Source organism: Polyodon spathula, chromosome 56, assembly GCF_017654505.1.
Source record: "Polyodon spathula isolate WHYD16114869_AA chromosome 56, ASM1765450v1, whole genome shotgun sequence".
Lineage (NCBI taxonomy): Eukaryota > Metazoa > Chordata > Actinopteri > Acipenseriformes > Polyodontidae > Polyodon > Polyodon spathula.
Genome location: NC_054589.1, coordinates 185295 through 212732, shown reverse-complemented (window position 1 = coordinate 212732; position 27438 = coordinate 185295). Strand labels below are relative to the sequence as shown.

Genomic DNA, 27438 nt, shown 5'->3' with positions numbered 1-27438 from the left:
AATGGCTTTTTCAAAGTAAGTTACTAGTTTGTCACTGATACCTGTTTTTTGGGTTACATTACAGTATAAGATTGTACAGTACTTGAAACTAAACTACATGGCTGGTTCGATGAGAAATGGCCGAATTTTGAGGTGGGGTTTGTAGACAAATGATTTTATGACAGCTTGTCCTACTCTGTTCTAAGAGACACTACCTATGTTATTAATTGAGGACTTCAAATCTCAGCTTAAACTTTTCTTTGAACTTCTACAGTATATCAAAAATGTATGTCTCCAGCATTGTCAGAAATAGAAATGACCGATTTGTCAAACAATACTTTCTCCAAAAGTGCACCACAAAGACCAGAATACTGTACATGTTTACTCATACCAAAACCTGGGTTAAAAGTCAGAGTCGATCTCTAATACTGAGAGGAAGGCAAAGAGAGACCCAGCACTGATTTTGTGTCTCACACTGCCCACTGTAATTGAATGCTCCATCTAATTCATCTCAGGATGCATTTACTGTCTACTGTATAAGGGAATATTACTTTATAACAGTGTGTGAAACGATTATGCAAATACACCAATTACATTCTAACACCAACAATAAAGCATTCAATTGAATCGCATGGTGGTAATGTTAAAAGGTCTGTCAGACTGCACTGTCTTCACTGTATTCATACATACTTGTCAATGGTTCCAGCCATGAAGTAGACCATAGGAAAACAGCAGATTGCCTCCAAGAAGTGGTTATCAGGTCTGTAAAGACGTACAAAGAATAATGCATTTGTATACAGGTCAATTAGAATAGGCTTTAGTATCTGGAAGCTGTTAGACTCAGGTTATTTCTTTAGAATCTAGAAGCAGATAGCTTTTAGATTCAGGTTATTTCTTTAGTATCTAGAAGCGGACAGCTTTTAGACTCAAGTTATTACTTTTGCAGTACAAATAGTGCAGCTGTTTACACAACAATAAGAACAATAAGAAATGTCTTAGCTGCATTTTTTTAATGAATAAGAGCACTAATGTCATTTTAAACAATTGTTACACATTTAAGAAGGTTGTTTCCTCACTTTCACTTTTCTTTTAAGAAAGATGCCACATTGCATTTGCATTAATCAAATAAGGATGGTCCGGCTTCTCTCCATTTATTTTGTCTTGCATTGGGCAAAACAAAATAAAGAAAAATCTCTTTACAAAACCTTGATGATGTCTCCTAAAGCCTTGACTGCAAGCCTTCTTTTTCATATCTTAGACAAAGCCCTTCAACTCTGAGTTTGCATCTACTGTTCTTCACTGTTCAGCTCAAAGACTCCCACTGCCTTGATCGTCAAGGCATAGTGATGTAACCATGGAGACACTAATAGATAGATCACTTTTCTAACTGCGATGTGATGCAAAATGTTCATTGTACTTGCTTGAGTCTCCCTGTAAAATGTTCATAGATATTTTGCCTTTGAAATAAGAGTATTAATGGTTCAAAAACATTTTCTTACCACTCAAAATATAAATTCACTGGTACCCCTTTTCTTCTGTCGAATATATTTTGATCCTTTGCTTGTATTTTGGCATATATACATTTCAAAGACAGCGCTATACACTAAGTTTGCTTTAAAGTTTGACTTGTAATAATGTTAATAACGCTACTAAGAGCCAAGAAAGTTGATTTTAAAGCCCATCCTTGAAACCAGATCGTTATTGGTAACATGGAATACAAAGCAAATTGTTACATACAATTTGTTAGGACTCCATTTCAACAGTATTTCGACAATGTGAAGAGGCAGTTAAAACACAGTTAGGTTACACACCTAAAAGGTATGCAAAGATTATATAATCGCTCTAGCAAGATCACGCTTGGTGGTGGATTCAATCAAAAAATATAGCTCCCGTCCTTTTCAGAGGCGCTGTATCTGTATAGGAATTTTAGAAATACATGCTTCAAGTTTTTGGTATGCTTAATGGATGCCTGGAGGTCTGACTGAACAGAACCAGAAAACAATGCATGCCATGAAGGCCTGGACTCATTCTAAATTATGGCTGTGCCATAACCATTTTCAAGATGAGCTTTGGCAGTGCCAGAAATATATATTTTTATTTTAATTCAATTTGACATGTGGGCTCTGTTTAACATTTTAAAGAAGTAATGACTTTGAAAAATCTGTTTTTAGCAATGGCTGCATCCTGAATTACATGAAAAAAAAAACAAGGAAAGAAACAGAATAATCTTCAATATAATGGTAAGAGGGAAAGACTGCTAATGCAAATGGTAAGAAAATAGATTTTAAAGCCATGGTTACCGCTCCTTCAATAGCACCTCTCAGGGCAATCAGTTCAGACAATTCTCCCTGGGTTTCAAGTGCCATTCCTGGTGTTAAATACCCCTCACACACACACTTTTGGCCTCTAATAAGGTTCTCAAAAAAACCTTTTCAGTCCATTCCAAGTAAAATCTAAAGAAAAAGATCACCTTTTTTCTATTCTTCACAAACCAAATGGGATTCACAGTTACATTTCAGTCCCAGAAAAAAAACAAAAACATTATTAATAAAAGACATTTTACAGATTGTCAGAAAGAGCTACCTTTTCAGAGGTAAAAAAAAAATAGGTTTTTGGTAGCATTTTAACACCTGCTATAGTAGGCAACAGCACACGACTCTCGACGCACTGCTTGAGTAGAAACAGGGGTCCTGTCCAGTAATGGAGGGCTCTGTGGCTTTGGCCAATGTAGCACATCTCTGTAGGCTTGATCCATCACAACCTGTTTGTAACCACACTGGTTCTTTCCCATTGTGGTTTTCAGCTGGCTTTCCAGAAACACCCAGAAGGCTGTCTTGATTGACAGTCTTTTGATCCATTCCTAGTTTTACTATGAGTTTAATCGAACCCATTACCTATACACTGTGGCTAATCAAAACTGTAGTAAAATCTAGAATGGGGGAAACTGCTATTTAATAGTAGCTTTATTTCCACCCCTGTGAAAATATTGGTCAATATCACTACTGCATTGAAGGATGAGCCTCTTGCATGGGCACCCACTATCATGCCCTCTTGTTAAGTCACTGAAAACATTTCTGCTTTCCCTTAATTGTTTCTGAATAGTTGCACAAAACTCACACATATACATTACATTCTCTTATGTTTTAACCTCTCAGCTCTGACTTGAGAACCTATGTGTATTTTCATTGTAAAAGTTGAAAGGGTAGTAGCTAACAAAATAATTCCACACGTGACAAGCCTTGCACTTCTGTTTATTACCTGTGCCTCAAATGTGCCATTGTGAAGTAAGCACGGAAAGAAACCTGCAGGAGCTGGGGGAGGGAGCTAATGCATCTACTAGTTCAGGATAAGAAAATACCTACAGACTGCACACATGTGCACATACGCTCAAACCAAAAAGCCTACACTTGACACATTTGGCCCCACAGCCTCTCAAGTTAGTAGAAAGTGACGTGATGCTGCCATACTTACGGGTTGTCGAGAAGCAGTACGATGGGGTTCAGTTCTTTTCTGGGTCTATAGTAGGCTCGCAGAGGAACTATGAAATTATACAACCCATTCCCAGCAGTTTCTGCCGAAACAATAATCAGCTTATTCTTAAAGCCATACGCCTTAGCATCTTCAAAACTGTTGTGCTCACAGCCCTATGCAGCAACAACATACAGAGAGAAAGGTAAGAGAGAGAGAGAGAGAGAGAGAGAGATGAGAGAGAGAGCCGTGAGAGAGAGAGAGAGAGAGAGAGAGACACACACACATGTTATTTATTCCATTCAAATTAAAAAATACCAGGGCAAGTGGCAGTGTTGTTGCTTTTCTTGATTTAATCTAAAGCCAGTGGTGACAAAAGCCTTCTGCTAATAGCCTCACCTTGTCCAGTCTCAGACAGCAGAACAGTGCTTTCTGAGGCAGTAGGTGACACAAGGTTGGAGAGCTCCCGATATAAGGTGAATTGGGAGGGTACCCTTTCACATACCTGGAAAACACACATACGTTATGCTAAAACAACCTCTTGTTTAAAAGCGTGTCCTGGTTTTGTGATGTGGACCACTAGATGGCACTGCAGGACTATGAAAATACGTTGTTGTATTTTTAGTTATTTCTGCATTTCCTTACAAGCTGAACAGTTTTTATTATTATTATTATTATTATTATTATTATTATTATTATTATTATTATTATTATTATTATTATTTACAGCAGTATCCCTTTGTAATACAGAAACATGCAAAAAGCTCTCTCAGTAATGCAGCAGGTTCTTTAGGGTAATCCAGTGAAAAGGACAGCTGCACAACAGGCAACAAGCTGCCAGTGTGAGAGAGTGCAGGCTGTGGAGAGACACAGGTCTGCGCAGGCAGTCCTAGACACACAGAGGGGGGTGGGGGGGTGGTGGTAGGGGTTTACTGAACGTTTAACTATGGAACAGGAAAGCAGCAACCAAAATAAAAGAACAGAAAATAAGAAAATAAAGTAAGACAGTCTGTCAGTTAAAATCAAAAATAGTTAAAGAGGTAGACTAGTCACCACATAACAAAAAATATGAATAAATGCTCTATTTGAGAACGTACTGTTTCATAGCACTTTGCTGTCTGTGTGCATGCCTGACAATGACTTCACAATCACGTGACGTGTGATTAGTTGACTACCAGTTCCTGAGGTTGACTGTCACTTTTCTATTCTAGTTCACTATTCTGTGCTACTGCTAATGCAAAGTAGGAAAAAAAATGACTTTAAAAAGAGCAATACTGCACAAATGGGCCTACACAGGATTTGATACACACGCGAAAATCAATGTGGCAGGAAATGTTTATTTTTTGTCCGTCACTAGTGCTCAGTTTATCTGGGATTGGAAGCCTGGCTTGCTGGATTCAGAGAGAGATCCATCAGGTTTACTGTCTCCCTCCTCTCCCCTGTGTCAACCACAAAGACGCCTCCATACCCCTGTGTACTTCTTATCTTGCTCGCTTGACTGAGAAGACAAAAGAGTGCTGTGCACACAATGCCACCAAGATCCCAAGTGGGCGATTGTTGATTCTGCATTTCAAACACTACATGTCTGTTGAGTTTGCTCTGGAGTAGTGACGAAGATGATACAATGGCTAATACTAAGAGCCTCATCACTGTACAAAACCAAGACAAGATATTCAAACGATGGTGGGGTACATGTACCCACACCGTTTACAGATCCAACAGTTCCAAACCCTCCTAAGAGAGTCTTTGCTTTTTGATAGTTGTGATCAGAGCACACAGAGGCTGCAGTGCTGTGTTTGGATGATAAGCTACAATAAAAATGTAAAGTATTTTACTTTATTCTCTAGTCACTGAAGTTAATCTTTAATCCCGAATAATAAATCACACATTCGTTTTAGCCAATGTTTTTATCAGTGTTAGTACAGCACTGTCATTCAAAGCAAACATCCTCGGAGAAACGCAAACGTTGACCACATTAGGATTTAACAGTTGTTTGTTACTTTTGTATATTCTGAATTTCCCTGTTGTGTATCCAATAAAATGTTTAAACATTGCAGTTTGAAATGCTTTAGTTACCATTGAATGTGGTACTAATCTTGGCAGCCACCACTGGAAAAACATACTGCTTAGGAAAAAAAATCAAGAACAGTTCTTCCTTGTTTTTCTGTACTGATAGAAAATGGACACTATATGCATGCCAGCACAGTTGATCTTACTGATAAAAATTATTAGGAAAGGTAATGAGACCATTGTGCTGTAGTCCATGTCATTAACAGTAAAGGTTAGTTTAATTAGATGCTTTATCTGTGCTGCAAGAGTTTCACATTTGAGTTGCCCTGCAGTATTCATCTTTTCAGACTAAAGCTTCAGTATCTCCCAAGAAAACCTCCTTAAGTGAAAACAAAACAGCTGTTTGAATTGCCTTGAGTTGTGCAGAGAGTGAAAATTATCTAACCCACTGTGCCAGCTAGAGATTCGTCACCTCTGAGTGAACGGTTCCTCTGATTCAGCCAATCAGGTGTCAGGACCTCTGGGTTCTGCTAATGCACAAGCTTGAAGATGGTGTGATTATCTAAGTGATTTACAAGATACATATATGAAAAATCAGGTGGAAACACAGCATGCAATAACTTTACGTGATGATGAATTAATTCTCAGTCCTGACAAGAACACCCCTGCCATTTTGTCTCTGGCCTCTCCGATACTGAATGCCTTCCATTGGTGTTTGTTTAATGGTTTTGGAAAAATATCCACTGGGGGATAGGTTAAGACCACCCAACATTTGATAATGGTACAGATGGGTACTTACTCCAGAGCAGGCAGTCCTTCGTCATCTGACTGGGCTGTTTCATCTTCGGATTGGTCGCTCAACAGGTCACATGGTAGAATGGAGGTGGAGTCTGCTATCTCCAGAACTGGGGCGATGCTAGGCCTTCTGCTGTTTCCTCCGTTCTCATTGGGCAGGGCTAGTTTACTGCTGCTGCTGTCGGGGCAGCACTCTGTGTTCTGCAGGTCCATAGCAACAGTACCTGGAATGGAAAAGGTTCAATGTACAGGGTTAAGGGCCTTTTCACTATGCGCTATTTGCCATATTTAAATAGTTTTTTTTTTTTTTTTTTTTAAAGTCTGTTTCGATATTCCCAAAACTGTTCTAGACTTTAAGGGGTGCAGCACAGAGACCAGTTGGAAATAGACTGCAGACAGATTTAGGACAGCGGGAAGGAGACACTTCATTTACACAGACTGGTGAGTGCATGGAGTGAATTAGCCAAGTCATTGCATTGCTGCCGAGTCATGGGCCATTCAGAACCTGATTACCCAGGTCTCTACTGTGATTTGCAGAGTTCATGCTGTTGTTCTCATGCTGTTCTCTTTATATTGACAACAATAAATCCTAGTCTGTTGTTAATACTGCAGAAGGGGGAGCGCGCACTGTGAAAATGAGCCGTGGAAACAGAAATTACCATACAGGGATGGCAGCAGTGGTGTCTGAAACATAAAAACAACTTATTCCAGTCGCTATCTTTCATTGAGACGCTCTCCAGCGTGTGTCTGTCAGATGGACTATAACAGTAGTTTTCAACTTTTTCATCTCAAGTACGAGTGTCCCCAGCAGGGACCATCTGGTGTACCAGTAACTTGTACACCTGATGGTGTTAAGATGGCTATTGTAAAACAGAGACCTATTCAATCACAACCAATTTTCTTTTACTGTATTGTAGTTTGGGAATCACATTGCCTTTTAAGACTACTGTTGTGAACCGGTTGCAAGCCTATCATGTATCAGTACTGGCATGCATACCACAGGTTGAAAACCACAGGACTGAAAGCCAGAAAGTCTTTGGGGATCTATACCGAGTTGTATGTGCTGCCATTAGTTTGCATACTCAAAGTGTAATACTTAGACCACATACCTACTAATATGATTTCAGGTTCCTAGCAGTTAAAATGACATTTCAACAGTAGATGTCCATACATCTTTAACTGCTGGAGCACATACCTTTAATATCCATCCAGTATTGAAACAACTCCGGAGTTGCTTTGAAACGCCCCTTAGCTGACATACTGCAGAACCAAATCGACCACAAGCCTTTGAAATGCAGTACAGTATTGTATGTCTTTACAGAGAAAGCACTTTAGCGCTATTTGCATCGCAACAGCAAACCTAATTTCGTCTTCCACAGTGCAGAAACTTCAAAGTTATGTTCACAGAACTGTACTGTATTCTCCAAGCCCCAGTGCCAACACAGTAGGTTTATTTCAACAACTACAAATATACAATGAGTCCACAGTGCCTTGAAATTGCAGAGGGAGTATTTGAACAGGAAAGCCCGTAATCCTTTAACTGTGTCAAGCTTTAATTGAAGCACTCATGTGCTTGTTTGCCTCAGTTCCATCTGATATGTAAAGACATTGTCAGATTTGCACATACTCTTTTTATTTATATATACAGTTATAGTTTACATACCTCAATGGAAATGTACAATGTTATAAGGTTATTATTGCTAAATATGCTAAACTAGCTTGACTGAGTTAGCATTTTTGGAGTTTTACTAAAAAGAATTGCTGAAATAAGTAATTGTAGACATCTATTTCTTATAACTTTTTTTTTCCTCATCCATAAAAACAAAACTTTTGCTACAAAAGATTTTTCCTAAAATTATTTGTTTTCGAGAAACATCTATAAATTGTACATTTCTATTGGGGTATGTACACTTTTGACTACAACAGTATGCTCTGAGCACACTCTTAAACTCAGGGGAGATGTTTAAGGAGGACAGATATGTTTTAAACTCCTGTAGTTGATTTTGTTCATGCACTGGGTGGCTATATGTCCAGACAACTTTTTAAGAATCACAGACTCATTTAATTTGAAGTTTTAACGAATCAGAACAGTAGTAGTGCTTTCTATTTGGTTTATTAAATGCTTTAAAAATTGCATTGGCTGGCTGCACATACGGTATGCTTGGTTGGGTCTGCAACATAGTCTGTTCCTTCTAAGTAATTTCTGCAGCCTTGGATAATGAAGCACCTGCCAACCAAGCACACGCGCTAGTCAGTCGGATCATGTCTTTCACATTGCATGATGGAAGGTACTTGCAACAGGAAGATGCAACTTTATATATTACAGAATACCATGCCATTATAGTAATGTACACAAAATATGGGCTACCAATGCTTCTAATTATTTGTCTGACCCCTGCATCTTAATGATAACCAGTAGCACAGCATGTTCCACATCTGTTTAATAGCATTCATTTCCATCAACACTGAATGGCATTTAATGGTCAGCCACTGTTGTTAAACACCATCTGTTGACATCAAGCAAGCATTCATGAAACTGTCCTCATTAAATCTTATCGCCGCAAGCTAAAACACAGGGGAGGGAAATCTTTTTTTGCCTTTGCATGAGCAGAAATACACATATTACCAGTAATTAAGAGTACTAGCCAGTTAGAACCTCTTCACTATGCTGTGCTAATTCCATCTGTCTAGGTAACTTCATGTGTGCAAGATATCAAATTCAATTAAAAGTTACAACTTGCATTAGAGAGATTGCAACATTGATCATTTTTTAAACCCAAGTTCCCCATAAGGGCTTAAAGAAACGTATATTTTTCCACACTACACATACAAGATTAACCTCTTAAATTCTGTCCTTTAAATGTTACCATAACAGCAATACAATAAAATAACTAATAAATCAAACATCGGAACATAAGAACATTTACAAAGGAGAGTAGGCCATTCTGTCCATCAATGCTCGTCTGGTTCCTAGTAGCTGTCAAGTCTGGTCTAAAAGGTTACTTAAAACAAGGTAACCAATTTCATGGCATCATTCTCTCTGTGTAACAAAGTCTCCTCTGTCCTAAGTCTGTCTCCACTTAATTTCCAATTGTGTCTTCTGGTCCTGGTTTCTGTGCTGCACTCAAATTATTGGCTAGAGTTAAGTTAACTCCTCATAGGACTTTCAGAAACGTTCTTTCAAAACTGCACAGTGAATTGAAGTGCAGGAAAGACCTACGAAGCTATGTTTTGCCCCCCCTGCTATCCAGTGCTCTCTCTCTCTCTCTCTCTCTCTCTCTCTCTCTCTCTCTCTCTCTCTCTCTCTCTCTCTCTCTCTCTCTCTCTCTCTCTCTCTCTCTCTCCCTCTCTCCCTCTCTCTCACCCATGCTGGCGATGATGCTGTGGACAGGGAGTCTGGAAGGTCCACTGTGCAGCCCCCCGGGTGCCATTCCCTTCTTCTTGTGCTTCTCCTCCTGTTTGAAGATGAAAGCGGAGTTCTCCTCCTTGGTGATGTTGATGTAGTAACAGGTATCCGAGGCGGCCATGATGTGTCTGGGACCCGGGTTCAACAAGATGCTCTTATTGTCTTCTCTCTTGACCCCAATCAAACACACACCGTACCTGAAACAAGAAGAGAAAGGCAACCTCCGTGTTTCTGTAGCTAATGTAAAAATGACTGTGTGTCTCAATTACTTAAGTGTGTAAATATTACAAAATATATTGCTAAAAAGTACAGTTGGAAATGTGTGTAAATCAAGGCATGAGGCACATTACAGAACACGGGTTTCTTTTTCTATGACCTAAACAGCAGCAGATCAAAATACTGCCACCACTTAAATCATTAAAGACCAAGTAGGTTCACATTTAAAAAACAAAAAAAAAAAAAAACAACAACAAATGTTTATGCCCCAATAGCTTTGCAAAGTGGTTCTTTTTGCAATTACTCCCATATTGTGTGTACCGGCAGTCTTTAAAGTTATTTTGACTTTAAGATAACTTTGACATGAGTTCCTGAGTAGCTTTTGAACTTTAGAACAGCTCTTCAACTCTAAATCGTCTTTCACCTTAGACATATGAAACATGAATCAGGAAAATGTCTGTATAGCTGTAAAAAACAGCTCCACCTACTGAATACAGCTAGTATTGGATATTTACAGCAACACAAAAGGTTCACTAAAAGGTGCTTTCTCTTCAAAAACTAGCTGATCAACCCTGAATCAAAAGATTTCTACAGGGAAATAAAACCCAGATCATCTCCTGAACTCATAGCCTCATAGCATGTGTCAAAAATGTAACGACACACACTAGTTTAGTAAGTGGAATAAGAACCATTAGTCTAGCATCGTTTCTATATGAACTCACTTTTTATGTGCGTGGAAGGAAGCGTAGGTGAAACTCTTCCCCTCGTACTCTCCAAAGAACTTGCTGTCTCCCAGGCTGATGTGATAGACCTCGTTCCCGGAGCACCGGCCATACATCCGCTGCCACTGTTCAGGAGACTGCTGGCCTTCCCTGCAACACACACGAGACCATCAACAACAACAGACACCAAGCACTTCAAAATCAATAGCCATTACAGATGCTGTACTTTTATAATATAACCCGTTGTATAATTATACTCAGCTGCATTGGTTTACAACTTTGGTATGATACGCACATCTTGTAAAATGATCAGCTCTAGTATATTGAAAATTATAAGTCAGGCATACAGCACACCTTGTGCATATAAAGTCGGACACCTGTATAACAGACATTGTTCTACTGTAAATGGGTCTACATGATGGGATTGTTGTCTGCAAGTCTGCAAACAATATAATTATCATGAAGGTTATTTCATCTTTAATGGTACTACCATAGGGTACTGTATATTGGCAGAAATGAACTTGTCTCATGCCACATTGTTATTTTTTCCATGTGTATAGAATCCCATGTAAGCCAGCTAGGGTAATTTTGCTGATTTTAAGATCCTACTTTATTTTTTTTATGTCAGAACCATCTTTAAACAACTTCAGTTTACAGTGTGTTGCTTAGCATTATGAGATGTGATGAATATGACATTGTTAAAGATGGCCCACAGTAAATATTTCATTTTTGGCTGTCACCTACAGACAAAATTGAAATCTTAGTCCTTTGTAAAAGTCTGTTTTCTTTATAGTGCAAAATTGACAGGACTGATTTTAACATCCAACTGCTGCCTAGTCCAGAACTTACTCGGCTTCTAAAACAGAATCAGAACGAGATGAAAACACTGCAAGCACAACCTGGATGTATTTCTTTTCTTATACAAAACACCACACTGTTGTGTCACATTATAAAGGTAGTGCTACTACAGTAGCCGATGTTTTAAGATCTACTGGTACTGCTTCTGAATGTAATAAGTCTGGCTTCTAGTGTTTTTTAAAATTAAATGATAGTAACTTAATACATCAATACCTTGAACCAAGTGACCTTTACCACAACCATGAATATATGGCAAATTAAGCATACTGTATTTCCAGTTATTCACAACTGAACACAAATGAACATAGACAAGATACAGGAAAGCAGAAAGTGATGTAAATGCACACTGGCGTGCGCACGCACACGCACACACACACACACACACACACACACACACACACACACACACACACAGAGCATGATAATCGAGTGAGGCGTTTGCTTTCTAACATGTCTCCTGCATGGGGTACAGTACAGTGTATCACCTGAATAAAGAGTGGCATGCTCCTTGTCTCGGGTTTAAAGGATCCAAGGGGGTTCTGTAAACAATTATCATGAAGCAGTCAGTGCAGCATTAAGAAACTGTGGCAGCTACAGCGAAGAGCCGGTTACCAAAATGCCACTAAAATCAAACTGCCCAGCTGTCTGAATTCAGATTGCTTGAGCAGTGCAGCCACATCGGGAGTTCAAAAGACAATTGACCCGTTCAAAGATTGAGTGACTTCTGAACCAACCACCAGTGATTTCATCTTCTGCAGCAAACACAGAACAAAACATCCAGAGTCTTATTAAAAAGAAACATGCTTGTATTCTTCAACTCGTCACAGCTAAGTTTATATTGTAATTCAAACATGAAATGGATGGCAAAGTGGGTGCATTTATCATGCTGTATTCGACTGCAAAGCAGTAAGAGAATAGCTGCATGGATCTGTTAATGATTTTTCTATTTTTTTTTACATTCTGCAAACGGTATTGTAGAGCAATTTCTGTTTGGTAAACGTACAGCAGATCGTAATTTCCAAGTAATATGAAGTTACAAGAATTAATTAAAACAAGTCGTGAAGCCAATTTTTTGAAAGCCACACTTTCACTGTCCTGCCAAAACAGACATCTCCCTTGCAGCAAGTCAACCCTGATAACTGCCCTGGAGGATACAGCCAGTAAACCAAAATACATTGACATGGACTGGAATCTGTCATCCATCTGCCTCTGTGCAAGTTCTTTATAGGAGGTAAAACTGTTGAGTCAAGCAGAACTTTGTTGCCTTTATATAATACCAGCTGAAATGCTTGTCTACTTGGCTTACTCAAATAAAGCCTTTTTTTCATGACCTCCTCTCCTGAATATGGATATTCCCAAACGATATTCCCCATCACACTGGCCTTCCAGCAAGTCGGTACTTCATAACCCTCCCCTGGGTCAGTCCAATTTGAAGTCAGCTACTTCACTGACATTTGTGGGTAAAGTGACCCAGACTGATTTGGCAGGACAGTAGGTTTCGGACTCATGCAGAAACAGATATCAATTCTTTGTCGACATGGCACAGACTTCTTGCCAATTCTTTTTTTTTTTTTTTGTGTTCTAGACATCATTTTAGCCTGACGGAATCTTCAGAAAACAACATTATTAATTATTTGCATTCTGTAATTTTGCATTTGGGTCTAAACTACACTTCTGTTCCGAGTGTTGTCTCATGCACAAACAAGAATAAGACGTAGCCCGGCGACACGTGTAAAGATATAGTTTAACAGCGAACAGTGCAGTATGAGCCATGCTTTTAGTCTGTTAGAGGACTAAACTAAAGCTGGTTTTACTATGTTTTCCTTTGCTCACTCGTTCATTGGTTCACATTTTGTGTTTCAGCATGTTACTGCTCCTGTTATTTCCTACTATCAGATTCTGTTTTATTAGACTCCCATTATTTCCTGTTAGTAGATTCCATCTGGACCTAGATAACCACTGAAATTAAAATAAATGTTCTTTTGTCAAGCAGTTGTGCTATACAAGGAAAATCACTCTGAAAAGGGCCGAATTAAGCATCTGGTAACAGCTGCTTCAAATTAAGAGCTAGATATTAAAGAGTGGGTCAGAACAGGAGCGGGCTAATCTCTAATACAGGTCACAATGATAAGCTGCGACATGTCCTCTGAATTTGATTTGAACCCGAGACCCTTGCTTACCTGTCAAGCAATCAACCGACTGATTTATTCTATCTACTGGTTCGTTCAAATCAAATTGCTACTGCCAGCATCATGCAAGGTATATACCGTATAGGGCCAGATTCAGTAAAAGATATGAATGTGCAAGCCTAATATTGGACTACAATACAACGTCAAGTAACAGGACTAATGCAGTAACAAGAACCAATTACTACTGCAAAACCCAAATTAACATCAAACACATATTCCTTTTTTTTTAAATACATGTTTTATTGAGACTAGGTACTGGTCCAGTTAATTGCCAATTTGAATAACTGTGGAACAATCTTATTACTTGTAAGACTGAAGAAAGTGGAGAATTCCTCTGCTGAACTTCATTCAGGGGTATTAGTTCCTTCTCATCAAACACCCACAGTATGTGACTAATAGACATCACAGCAAGTGCAGTACAGCATGTAAATATTACACAATGTCTGGTATTGCTTTTACATGAAGTGCTTGTAAGGTCCTATGTAGGTGAGAAATGTACAATTCTAAATTAGTATTATCAATATCATGGACAATTAGATCACCTGAACCTATGTAAAATGTAAGAGTGAGGTATGTATGCACACCTCCACCATACCTTATTGGTCCATTTTAAGACTTAAACATTCATAGCATTTATTAAATTCAGCCAATAGTATTCTACTCTACAACCAAAGGGAGATTCTCATGAAAAGGTGATGAATGGGTGCTTACACAGTCAAGTAACACACAAGCGCCCGCTACAAACGCACAATAATTAGGACCATCAGGCCTCAGCCACAGTGATGATATTAAACTGATTTTACAGAATAAAAAGCAACACAAACAAAACACACCTTCCATTATATTAAATGGCACATACACAAAGAGCTATTCTCTGATTCTTGTTAAACAGGCCAAGTAGCCATAGCAACAACTAGTAAACAAAGTGGCTGAATACTCACTGTCCTCGGGAAGTGTGAACTAACAGAGTGATGAGGGTGGATGTGGCAGGACAAATACAGTTCAGAGCCAACATGGCGTACTTAAACTCTTCTTCACAAACTACATGATCTAGAAGACAGAAACACTGCATTAGCACTCCCAGACACTAACAGCAGGGTCGTATCAATGCTGGTGCTCATAGAACAGGCTAGTCGTCAACACTGGAACCAAGGATGGTCCATGGTGTTCATCATCGTGGCAGGAACACTGGAAGAAGTGGTCTTTGTTGAGTGAGCATGTGTCAAACCTGCCCTGTGGGGCCGCTCTCTTTGGGGGTGAGGGAGCAGTTCAGTTTCCATGGCAATACCATGTTTGACCTCTTGTTTGTATCAATTATGCTCATTTGTGGTTTACATCAAAACCATGTGACTTGTGAATTTGTATTCTCAAGCAAGGCCTCCACTGATAAACTGCTACAGTAATAAGCCAGTGTCTACTACACCACCAGTTCTGAATGAATTAACACCATTTATTACAATAAAACATATCTGGCAGAATTCAATCGGATCTTAATACAACAGAATTCATTAAAAAGGAGTCTTATTACAGTTCAGTTTCTGAAGTGTACTTGTTTCAAAAACATGACATACAACTTTGAATTGATTTATACAATCAACTTTGAATTGATTAATACAAACCCATTCATACCATCGCTCCTAGTCACATACATATACTTGAACTTAAATAATTTACTGAGCGAAACTGTTGTAACAGGAATGCTAACATCACACATGTACAACTCAGTGTCATTTTCATAAAGACTCCACCAAAACCAAGTTAGGTGCCATGGACATAACTGCACTAAAATTTCTATTGAAAGTGCATCTTCGTATTTAACACAATCAGACAATTCTCGTTTGCTGAAGCCACCATCATCATATGAATCCAATCTAGTGGTCCTTCGCATTTTTCATTTTGCTTAATGTCAAAATTGGAACGAGGCAAGCACTTTAAAACTATTGTATTTAAAGAGTGCCATTCAATTTTAATGAAGTGTAACGACTGGATTTGAATTTGTATTCCCAACAGGCCTTCATCCACATGCATGGCATCTTCAGTTTGTTTCTAAAGTGACTTCTTGTAGGGAACCAGGGAATCCTTCTTAGCTCTTGAAATGGCTTTTTCAGAACCCTCTATTCAAACTCCCATTCACAACAGGCCACCCCCCAAACGTTTCACTCTGCGTTCCTATAGTTAATGGAAATCAAAGGACTCACCTGCAAATTTAACATGGAATTTATTTTCTGGCTTCAGAATCTGGACATAGAGCGGGCAGTTTGGTGCAAAGTCCTTCACGGCCCATGCTCTCAGGATTGTCTGATGGTCCTACAAAAAAAGACACAAAATAATAAACTGCCAACATGTTGTGGATTTTTCTGTTGGTGTTTAAAAGACAATTCCAGTGCAGGTCGATAAAGACAGGATGCACATCATGTGTCTGTGTGTGATCCTTCATGGAAGATACTCACTGCTGCTGTCCTATCCACCTCATTCCGACTGCTCAGAATGAAACAGGCTTCAGCATCATCCATTCTGGCAAAACCAGAAATAAACAGATATTACAATGGCATTAGCTGTTTCAGCTTTAAAATATGCTTCATAAAACAACTAGGACGGCAGTTCGATTGAAAAAAAAAAGAGATAACAGTCAACCTGAAAATCCATCAAAATCTGGTTTCTTAACTAGTGTAGTACACAGATAAGGTAAGCTAATGTAGTAAATGTACAACCAGAAATAAGGTCACATGATGTGTCATGTGTCCAGGCTCATGTAAAATGAAAGCTGTCCCATGAAAAAACAAAGACCCCTGTTATTTATAAGACAAACAATGTGGTTATAACATTACAAATCGATAAACAGTATCTAGGGTGTTGTTAGGAGGCACATACTGTGTTTGTTGATATACAGCCTGCTGAGGAGCAGTGAATTGGGAGTCTGGTAGCTGCATTGTTTAAAGACTATATTTCAGGCTCTGCAGGAAGTGTCCTTCTGGTGTACAGAACAGAACGGTGGGCTTCATGCACTCACTTGGCCCTCATGAGATCTTGGTCCTTCAGAGCTGACCCCTGCAGGTAGATGACCCGCTGTGACCACAGAGGAATCTGTAGGACTCGTCGGACCTGAATATCCATCTCCGTCGGGCACAGAATCACCACATAATAATCCTGCAAACAAGCAGGGGTCCAGTTAGCAGCTAATCACGGAGCATGCACCGTATAGATTCAGAGTAAGAAAGGGGACATGCAACAAATTCAACCGGTTTAAAATGACGGAAAATCATTTTGTATGAATGTGATTATGCAGAAAACATTACATATTCTAGTCATTTGCATCCTCTGTATCACACATATTTTTGTAACAATTAGAAAATCACTAGCTTTTTATGAAAATTATAATGATTGTGCATACTTAGAAATACACTTTCATAACATGCTTGTTTTCTTTATTTCTGATTCATTTTGTGCAAGATAAACCACTCTGATTGAGTCTCATGCTTCAATGTTAGATACAGACAGACCCCCAAAATCAGTTTAGAAAAGTGAATGTTTAAATTAGAACCAATTCATCAAAAAGAACAAATAAAAACAGTTTTTCAATAACTAATGAGCTTTGTGAATATTTTCTTCATTTTAAAACTATGCTTGACTTTTTCAAGGTAAGTAAGCATTGTTTGTATATACATTTTAAATTGCTAGCTTTTGCATCTACTCAGGATTTAAGTTCACAACTGGTCCAGGTCCCTAGCAGGTCATACAAAGAACAACCTCCCTCGGTCATTTGCCTTTTGCCTCAATGTATTACAACATTTCACTACAATTCAATACAATTGAGCTCAATTCATTTAAAGCCGCTTTTTCTCCCCCCCCCCCGAGTCAGTAGCTTTCTATCAGCAGCAATGCTTTAAGAAACAAATCACAAGAGATTTTTTTCAATGAGTCGCTGCTGACCTCTTACCTGAAGTCTGGGATGTGCATAGAATTCATTGAGAAAGTCCATGAGGAGGTCTATCTTCAGGGAGCTGACACACAGCACCACATGCTTCTCTGTCTGAGCGCGGTGGCGGCTATAATTCCCGCCAGATTTCTGCCGTTCCATCCACAGGTACACCAAGTCCTCAAACTAAAACCAAAATAAACATTGACAGCAAGGGCTCCAATTGGCTTTTTCATAGGGTGACAAGTTTTGGGTGAATTTGTGTTTTAAGCAACGTTTTAGTTTTTTTTCAGCAAAGCAATATAACTGGAATGCAAGGGTTAATTATTCTTGCATGGTATTAGAATCCCAAAATGCAGTTGTGTATTAGTTTGAAGCCAATATCTTTGAAAGTTTTAGGTCTTAACCAGCAGGGCAACTAACACCACAAAAAAAAAAAAAATGTTTTTAATGTGAGGCGCATCTTAATCTTACAGGGAGCGATTATATATATATATATATATGGCTATTCCTGGTATATATATATCGCTGGTCTATTATATATATAGATATATATATTATATGAGATATATATATATATATATTATATAATAGGTCATCACAGGTCAACGTGAAGCTACATTAACAATGAAAAAATAAAGCTGCATGCTGAAATGTTTTAGGAGACATTAGCAGTAGGAGGTGCTGTGGTATATACTCATTTTTAGGGGTACAATTAAAAAAAAATGTCCCACTTATTCATTCTGCAGAGGTTGGTGACCAACACTATTTTGGGTACCAATGCGCATGTGTGATGGATTACTCATTAAAACCTTTTGCATGTAATCAAGGAGGGGACAGTTAGATATTAGCACCTTATTTTACATGCTTACGACTGATTTGTTAATGCACTGAATACCTGAAGAGGCAGCACCACAAGAGCCACACAGATCATGATAACTACAAGAAGCTGAGACGGCCAGATCTGAGGTGTCACGTCCCCGTACCCAACAGTGGAGAATGTGACGATGCAGAAATACAGGGACTTGAAGAGGGAGAGGTTGTTTCCAGCTCTCTCCAGGTGCTGAATTCCACAGGTCCTGCACAGAAGCAACTTGTCTGCTCAGTTAAAATGAGTTCAATTCTAATTTTGACATTCATTCTCTACAGCTCATTCCCCTATTTCCCTGCCTATAACATGCACTATATTACACATTTTAGGAGATATGTAACTAAGTTATGAATTTTAGGAGCAAGTACATAACTGCTCATGCCTGGGCTGTTTTCAAAGGGTGAGAGTTATACATAATCATGTTGTATTAAAAAAAAAAAAAAAAAAAAAAAAAAAGTATGAAAGTCGTCTGTAAATACACAGACTAAATGAATCTCCACATTTCAATTGTAAAAGTACTTTACCAAACGCAGGACTTTTTAAAACACTTTCAGACACATTCTGTCTGGACAACGTAAAGCAAATAAAATAATCTGAAGTCAATTATGTGTCTAGTTTAACAATTGTTAGAGAATAATCAAGGGCTGTTACTGATAATTTGAATAATAACTTAATAAATCTTCAAGTGCGCTTCAATGTTCAATTCACAAAACTAATTACAGTGCCCTCAACAATCTGTATAGGACACTTTAACAGGGTAGAGAAATGTGGAGATTAAAATAATAACCTCTATCTACTCTATATACTTGTAAATATTACAGTATGCAAACACATCAGATGTCTAAATAGTAACCCTGGTAAGGAAATTGTCAAACTTACCCAGTAAACACTAGGCACAGAAGAGTGCAGATAAGAATGAGAACTTGGTTGAACATTGCTGACTGAGTCCTCTGGATGGCTCGATGCAAGTCATTCTAGAATGAAACAATTTCAATTACGCACGGTGCTACAAATTATTATTTAGCCCCAGTAAATTTCAATATCCACAGAGTTTGCCATTAAACTTATTAAAATACAAAATGGTTGAGATAATAAAATGGCATTCTTTGCTCTGGAACTCAGTACTAGGTATTATAGTATATTGATTACAATTGTGATCCAATAAGTAAAAACCTATAGAAGCAGTGTCACTGTATATATACTTTATTGTTTTACTTTATTTCTAGGAATATTTAAATTCTGTACAGCAACTTACTTTCATGTTAAATTACAATCGTACTTTAACCCAAAGTGGAGTGGAAATACATTGTGGAAATCTAGAGTTTTTGTTCAGAAATGCCTCATGTTTTTTGTATCAATTCTCTACACTACTACCATGTTCACATCACCAGGAATAAGCAACCCAGGGCAGGGGATGATAATAATTGATATTTGGAAAGTTTATCACTTAGTTCAGGGGCTCATTGCACACCATCTGCATGTGTTTTGCAAGCCTCCAAACATACAGTAATAAGAGCGACCCAATGTAATGCACTCAAGTGGATCCATGCGACAATAGAGGCTCATTAAAAGTACTAAACTTATCTTTGCAAGGACACATTTTAGAGAGTTCTTTAATACAGCATGAGGCAAGAACCATTCCACTGCAAAAGGAATAATACATGTCCTCTCAGAACCCTGAGCAGTACTCCACTGTGCAGCAGCACTTTTTAAATGAAGCACCTCTTGTTTAAACACATTCGAAAAAAAAAGCACAAAAACCATTAAGGCACTTACTATCATACTCTCCAGAGCACATTTAGCCAGCCAGCAATTTAAAAATACTGGAATAAATATGTTTCTCAGTGGAGGCCAGAATATCTGCAGAGAAAAAACAGCAGCCAGTCAGTATAACAGCACGTAGCCTCGCTATTAGCTTCTAACAAGCTCTTTATGTTACGATAAATCGGAGGAGAGAAAAGATTGGAAAGTCTCATATCCTATCCTGAACGTCCTATATACATATACAGTGTGTTTTAGAAAAATATTCCATATTGTGAAACTCTTTTCTACTACATCAGTCATACAGGTAATGCTGAAACCTTTCCTTGAGTCTGCAAACGTTTGCTTGTAGGGTTGCATTGAATGACTGGAACTGGGATTCTACCCACGATAGCCTTTCAATTCGCTCCTCTCTTAAGCCTCTGTGTGGCAGCAGGTCCTGTTTTATTCTTGCTCACTTCTATAAGGTTTTGCATTCACTGTGTTCTGCCTGTGGGTTAATCTGTGCTTGTAAAAGACCGGGGTTGAGAGCTCTCCAGAGCTGCTCTGACAATCCTCCCTTATTAGTTTTGGCTGGGTCGTTACTCTTTCTTTGGCACAGACTTGGGGTAATGGAATTTGTATAATTGCATAGTTGTCAAGCCTCTCCGCGTTTAAATGTGCTGCGCCGTATCATCTGTAGATGAACTTGTTTAAGTTGCAGTGTAACTCTAATTATGGGTCTATCTTTGTATTAGTGCTCACACACTATTGAGATGTATCTGTGCTGGCCCTGCCTGCGGCCACAAAGTGAATAAACTAAGCGATCTAATATTCTTCTTCTATTACATTCTTGTTTTGTTACATTTTGTTATACTTGTAAATTTAAATAATTTAATTATACTCTCACTTTTATTTGAGGTCAGAACTGTACTTACTAAGATTGTAGACAGTTATAAAAGTAATATTTCATGTCTCTCTTGTGCAATCACATTTTAGTTATGCGTGTGGTTGTATGGTAATTACTAACACAACCACCTATGCAACTATGCACTTTAAAGGAAATAATTGAAATGTAATCCTAGAGAAACAGAAATCCTTGCATAACCAGCCCCCCAGCATCACAAAGCTTCTCCTTCAATGCAAATTCTCATTACTGTGATCGTAGTGCCCTTGGCTTCTACAGTGATGTAGTGTTGGGAGTAGACAGCTAATGATAACGGAGATCTTCCTCACGACTCCCTGCCCTTGGAAACAGCAACAATGAGCAAGACACACTTTTAATGTGCCCTGGGGAACGGCAGACAGCATTACGGCAGAACACGAGGCCGAGAGATACATATACATACAGTGATTATGAAGGGGGCTGTGTTAATCATCTCCAGAATGAAGGATATTCGGAAGATCTGCTCCCAGATGTTTCCCTTAGAAAGAAAAGAAAGGGGTTAGATTGATCAACCCATACCAGGGTGAGCTGGTTGGCACAGCTGTCTGTGTCACTAGCCTCTATTGCTTTCACTTCCTAATACAGTCAGCACTCGGATATACGACACTCAGATACATGTCAGTCGCATTTTACCATCCTTGTATTATCAATAAAATCATCCCCATTATATATATATATATGTAACAAATTAATGCAGTTACCCGTCAGACGCGATTTCCGACTCAGTTTTCTGATACAAGGCCCATCTCTTCAATGTTACTATTGACTTGTTTAACCATCACAGTCCATGTTTTTTTCTTTTTTGGGGGATGGCAAACAGTCTTTATTGTGCACAGCAGTTACAGAGTGCTTCCTCCAAAAACAAAGCGAATGAGACAAGGCACGGTGATGCAAAAGTTAATCATTAAACAGTTTTAGATACTGTAATCTTTAATTGTTTTTGTGCATTTTCATTTGGCCTTATTGAGCACTATATTGTGAAATTTTGAATACCGACTTTGGATATGGTTTTAATACTGGAGACTGTTGTTGTTATTTTTTAATCTTTTGGTAAACTGCATTGCATTTACGTTTTATTTATTTATTTATATAAATTTAGTAGTTGTCAAATTAAGGGGTGGTAGCGGTGGGCTAGCCTAAATACAATTGGGCAGTTCTCTCAATTTCAAATGCCCCACCCCTACCACCCCTGCGGGGATCGGCGAGGACGAACACTTTCACTTTGCAGGCCTGCCATTAAGCCAGCACAAAGCTGCAGCTTACAGGAAAGCCCGCAAGCACCCAGCCAGTCTACATGGGACCGCTGGTGCGCGGTGAGCCGAGGACACCCTGGCCAATCTAAGCCCTCCCCCCAAAGGCGGCGTTCGGCCAATTTCGCGCCGCTCCCTGGGAGCTCCCGTCCACGGTCGGCAGTGGAATAGCCTGGACTTCAACTGGCTGTCCAGGCTGTAGGGCGCACCCTGTGCTCCACGCGGAGCGCCTTTACAGGATGCACCACTCGGGAGCGCCCGTGTTTAAGTTTTAAGCAGTTCTGTGCTTGTGTAACATTTTGATTTCATTTTGCTGTTGGGTCGTTAATGGAGAATTTTACATACTGCTACAATACATATCGGATTTCAAAGTATGTACTGTATTACAGTCCACGTGTCCAGTCAGCTTTTTTGGCAAGTGATATTTTCAGAATCATATCGTTCTGAATTAAAATATAGTAACTGTATCAACACACTGGCATGGAGGTAGGCTTTGTACACCTAGTGGACCATGATTGATGTCTCTTGTGTTATCTGCAGAGAGTTGCATGCTGTTCTCTTAACTGATGATGGATGTCTGAGGTTGCTTGTGTTACCCTGCCCCTTCCACTACTTGTAAGATTAAAAACCCTAACATCGCATTTCCCTGCTTTTGTCATTTTAATATCAACCCTAACTGATACATTAACAAAGTTTTTTTTTGCAAAGAATTTCCTTCCTTTTTCAGAATATATTTATAGTTAGAAATCCTGTATATTCTACAATAGAGCACAACATGTAAAAGAGACTATCTTTGTAAACTTGATTAAGACACAGGTGCATATAAGTTAAACACTGACACAGGTTTATATATAATACACATAATTCGTTTTTAATAAAGTACATTGAGCTAGTAAAACAATTTAATTACATCTTCGCTAACACTGTGTATTGAAATCACTGTGTAGGTCTCACCTTTTCATGCATGAAGGAGGCACATATCGTGGCAACAACCAAGGACAGCTGCAGTATGAAGCTCAGGCTGATACATGGAGTGCTGTGTGAGTCAGTCTTACCTAACCTTACACAGGCTTTGTGTATTGTGTATTCATACAGAAATAATGCTTTCACCTTGATATTCAGCTCTTGTTAAAGCTTGACTAATAGGTCCAACAGAAGTGTACCTACATATACCTTTCTGAAAGACAAACTCATTTCAAAAGACCCAAAGCTTTCATGGATCCCTGTTAATGGTTAAATAAACGTAACCAGACTATCAAGAGCTTTAGTGGCATCTGTACTGATTCAAGTTCTTAACACTGTAAGAAAACAGAATGATTTGCAATGGAAGTTTTGATGTGGTATCCTATTTGGATTAACTATTCTCTCCCTTTTTTTATATAATCAAACTGGTATTGAATGACCCAATTACAATAGTAACTGTGTTCGTTTGACAAGGAATTACTTGTTTTAGTATTTTATTTAGCTTTAAACTAAAAGTTACTTAATTTCCAATAAAAATAAAATTAAAACATACAGATGGGCAGATGAACGGATAGACACCCCCTATACCCCCAAAATCTGATCGTCTCAATACCTTACGCTAAATAATGTTAATACCATGCTTCATGATAAGTGGATCAGCAGTTCTTCAGATATATTCAGAATGTAAGTGTGACAGACAGACAGACAGACAGACAGACAGACGCATGGACAAAACACTGCACAGGGCATAAAAACTGAATATCAAGGTGAAAGCATTATTTCTGTATGAATACACAATACACACAGCCTGTGTAAGGTTGGTCAGACTGACTCACACAGCACTAGATATATTAGACTGAGCTTCATACTGCAGCTGTCCTTGGTTGTTGCCAGGATATGTGCCTCCTTCATGCATGGAAAGATGAGACCTACTAAGTGATGTCAATACATACTGTGTTAGCTAAGATGTACCGAAATTGTTTTGCTAGCTCAATGTACTTTAAATTTAGAGGTGTTGTTAATGACTGCTGAATCAGACTTTCACTTTAAGCACTAAGAAAATGTATATGTTTCAAGTTAACGTCATTGCCCATGAAGAATATTTCAGACAGTAACCCAGGCATTCTCTTCAGGAACTGCATAGCATGTGGTATTTTTTAGTGTCTAATAAAAAAAAAATCATCACACAGCGCTGGCCAATGCGGTCAATACTTGGTATAAGCACATCAGAAAGATAACCCTGAAAGACAGAAAAGGAGCAGAGCACCTTACCTTGTAGCTCAGATATGCAAGAAGCATCGCCTCCAAGAAACTTATTAAGGCCACGATAACCTAAAATGAAAAAATACATTGTTCAAGCACAGCACCGTGTCTAAATATTCTTACTTCACTCAGAACCTCAAAAGAGCTGGACAGCAGCGACTCCTTCACATACCTGTGAAGCATAATCACTCATGGAGGTGGAACAGAGCTGGACATTAAATCTAGACTGGGGAAAGCCAGAGCTACCTTCACCCAACTGAGACCCATCTGGAAATCAACACAGCAGATTCACCAAGCTCAAATTATACTGCAGCTGGGTCCTGTCTGTGCTACTATGTGCCTCAGAGCTGGAGAATAATGGACTATGACATTAAAAAACTACAATACATGTCTCTGGTGAATCCTGCATATCTGCTGGCCCATTAAGACTGCCAGTATAGAACTCTATAGAAGGGCCAACGCAGAATGTATCAAAACCATCATCAAGGGATGCAGATGGCTTTGGCCACATACTGAGAAGAAATGCCAATGGCATTGCCAAGACAGCATTGAGATGGACACCAAAGGGATGAAGGAAATCAGGAAGACCGAGAACAATATGGAGCAGACCTGTCGAGATCAAACTGACAACAGAAAACTTGATGTGGGGCACAGTTGAGAAAATCGCTCAGGACCAGCAGAGGTGTGTCGCCCAGCACGAAGAGGATTACCTAACTAACTCAGCACTTGCTAAATATCTTAATAACCCGGAACTGCAAATGGTCCGCTCTTCAAATGTATGCAAACAATTTAAATAAGGAAGCTTCCTTAAATAGTACAGTGGCATCTTAAAAGGCTATCTATTTATTACCAATGCAGAATAGCAGGGTGAGATATATGTTCATAAATTTAACCTGAGAAATTAGTTTCTGCAACGGAGACTGCGAAGACAGATACCACATTCAAAGTGATATCAGTGCTGTCACTGTCACAGAATGGATACATTTAGGGGTGTTGGAAAACATGGATTGAGAATTGATTAGGGGTTTGCTACGCATGTGGACTAGCAGAGCTATACTGGTGTTCTTTTCTGAAAAGAGACTAATATTGCAGATAGCAGACTGTTTGGTTCAAATTGCATGTACTGCTAACCACTGATAGAGACGATGCGTCTACAAACTGCCCAACAATGACTGCAAGCTAATGAGATAACAATGCTGTGGACTAGAAGGGAACAGGCTCTAGACTTCAGAGAGATCAAAAGAGATAATCCCACTGGCATCAATGGGGGTCGCAAGGAGATAACAAAAGGCAGATGTATGGACCTTTTGTCTCCAGGAGTGTGAAGAATGCACTGAGTTCAGAGGTTGTCACACTAGACTACACACACAGACATACACACATTAACACTCACACAATAAATTAAATTACCTTGACCATTGGTTAAGTGTCAGAGAAAGGGGAGGTGGACCATCTATACAGAAGGGTATTTAATGTCATGCAAACATTGTAATGTTGAGTGTTGTTTGTCCTGTACCTGGGACCAGACTCCCTGCATATTTCAATAAACCTGGCAACTGATTGAAGAAAAGGACTCTGTGCATTTTCTTGAATCTACTTACTCACCATCTATTTTTCAAGTACTTCAAGGGGTACTGCACTTATGAGATGACTTTATCAAACTCAGATGCATATATATATATATATACACACACACACACACACACAACCATTTAACAAAAACTGTATTTCAAAGGACACTTAATAATGTAAGATTTTATGAAAGCAATTACCATATTTCTGCTTCCCTTGGGAAGATATCCCTCCTGGCACTGTGAGTGATTCATTTACCTCTTACATTTTTTATTTTTTAATCTGAGAGGACAGTCCTCTCCTGCCACAAAGAAACACTGCACTGAAAAAGCCTTCTCATTTCATCTGTTGCTCTGAGGGAACATTACACTGACTTATCTGAGTCACTTCTAAACCAAAGCACGTTGTCAAGATCAGCTTTTTAACTCCTTGTCAATTATGGATGACATATATTTCTAGAAGGATTTAAGTACTGTATATAATTACAAATAAAGAGAGAATGACATTTCAAACACCACACTTACATTTTAATTATGGTGCCGCTATTGTTAAAGTAGCTTTTAAAAATGACCAAGACTAACAGTGATCAACATTAACAAACCCTGACATTTTAACTCAGTTCAAGCACTGAATAATTGCCACTAATTATCGTTATAGTTTTTGTAATTTGGTACTTTTTATTTTTTTTATTAAACCCATGAACCCACCTGAATAGCCCATACTGCTAGTCTTCTGTCCACCCAAAGAATGGGAGCCCTACAATAAAAGCAAACAACAAGATGGTCATTCACAAACAGGAGCAGTTTATCAAGCTAGCTGTGAACCCAGACTAGGAGCTCACCAGGTATACAGTAGTGTTCAGAGAGAAGGTGGCGTTGGAACAGAGATCTGACAAAAAAAGAACAAAACCAAGAAATATCATCGAAAAAGAGGTGGATGACACATTACTAAATAAACACGTTAAAGCCCTGCGGCTCCAGTGATGCACTACTGATGGTGTAGCAAGAAATCAAGAGATATTGCAGGCACAGCCATTACCTAGCCATTCTGTGGCAAGCGCTGTGGTCTATCTGTGCTCACAACGGCAACTCACTTTCTAATGAAATTACCTGATTACTTCAATGCATCATCTATACAGTGCATTACAGACTGCAGGAGTACCCTTTGATTACACTTAGCCCTGGACGAGATTCAGATGTATCACACAGACTGAAGAAACTCAACGGCTGCTTCCATTCTAGGTGTATTTGAAACGTTACTTTAAAACTACTTTG

General features: G+C 38.8%; 1 protein-coding gene across 1 annotated transcript in view; it reads right to left on the bottom strand.

Moving 5' to 3' along the window:
- LOC121307496 (potassium channel subfamily T member 1-like) overlaps positions 1-27438 on the bottom strand; it is a 72818-nt gene that overhangs the window by 10052 nt on the left and 35328 nt on the right. Inside the window, exons 5-22 of the mRNA XM_041239677.1 lie at positions 26872-26920; positions 24602-24661; positions 21520-21594; positions 20207-20290; positions 19310-19404; positions 18458-18638; positions 17581-17745; positions 16654-16790; positions 16094-16157; positions 15842-15950; positions 14585-14693; positions 11940-11993; positions 10597-10746; positions 9617-9855; positions 6257-6476; positions 3847-3952; positions 3451-3623; positions 670-741 (exon numbers count right to left, since the gene is read on the bottom strand). Coding sequence (XP_041095611.1) covers positions 670-741; positions 3451-3623; positions 3847-3952; positions 6257-6476; positions 9617-9855; positions 10597-10746; positions 11940-11993; positions 14585-14693; positions 15842-15950; positions 16094-16157; positions 16654-16790; positions 17581-17745; positions 18458-18638; positions 19310-19404; positions 20207-20290; positions 21520-21594; positions 24602-24661; positions 26872-26920 — 2142 coding nt within the window. The remainder of the gene's footprint in view (positions 1-669; positions 742-3450; positions 3624-3846; positions 3953-6256; positions 6477-9616; positions 9856-10596; positions 10747-11939; positions 11994-14584; positions 14694-15841; positions 15951-16093; positions 16158-16653; positions 16791-17580; positions 17746-18457; positions 18639-19309; positions 19405-20206; positions 20291-21519; positions 21595-24601; positions 24662-26871; positions 26921-27438) is intronic.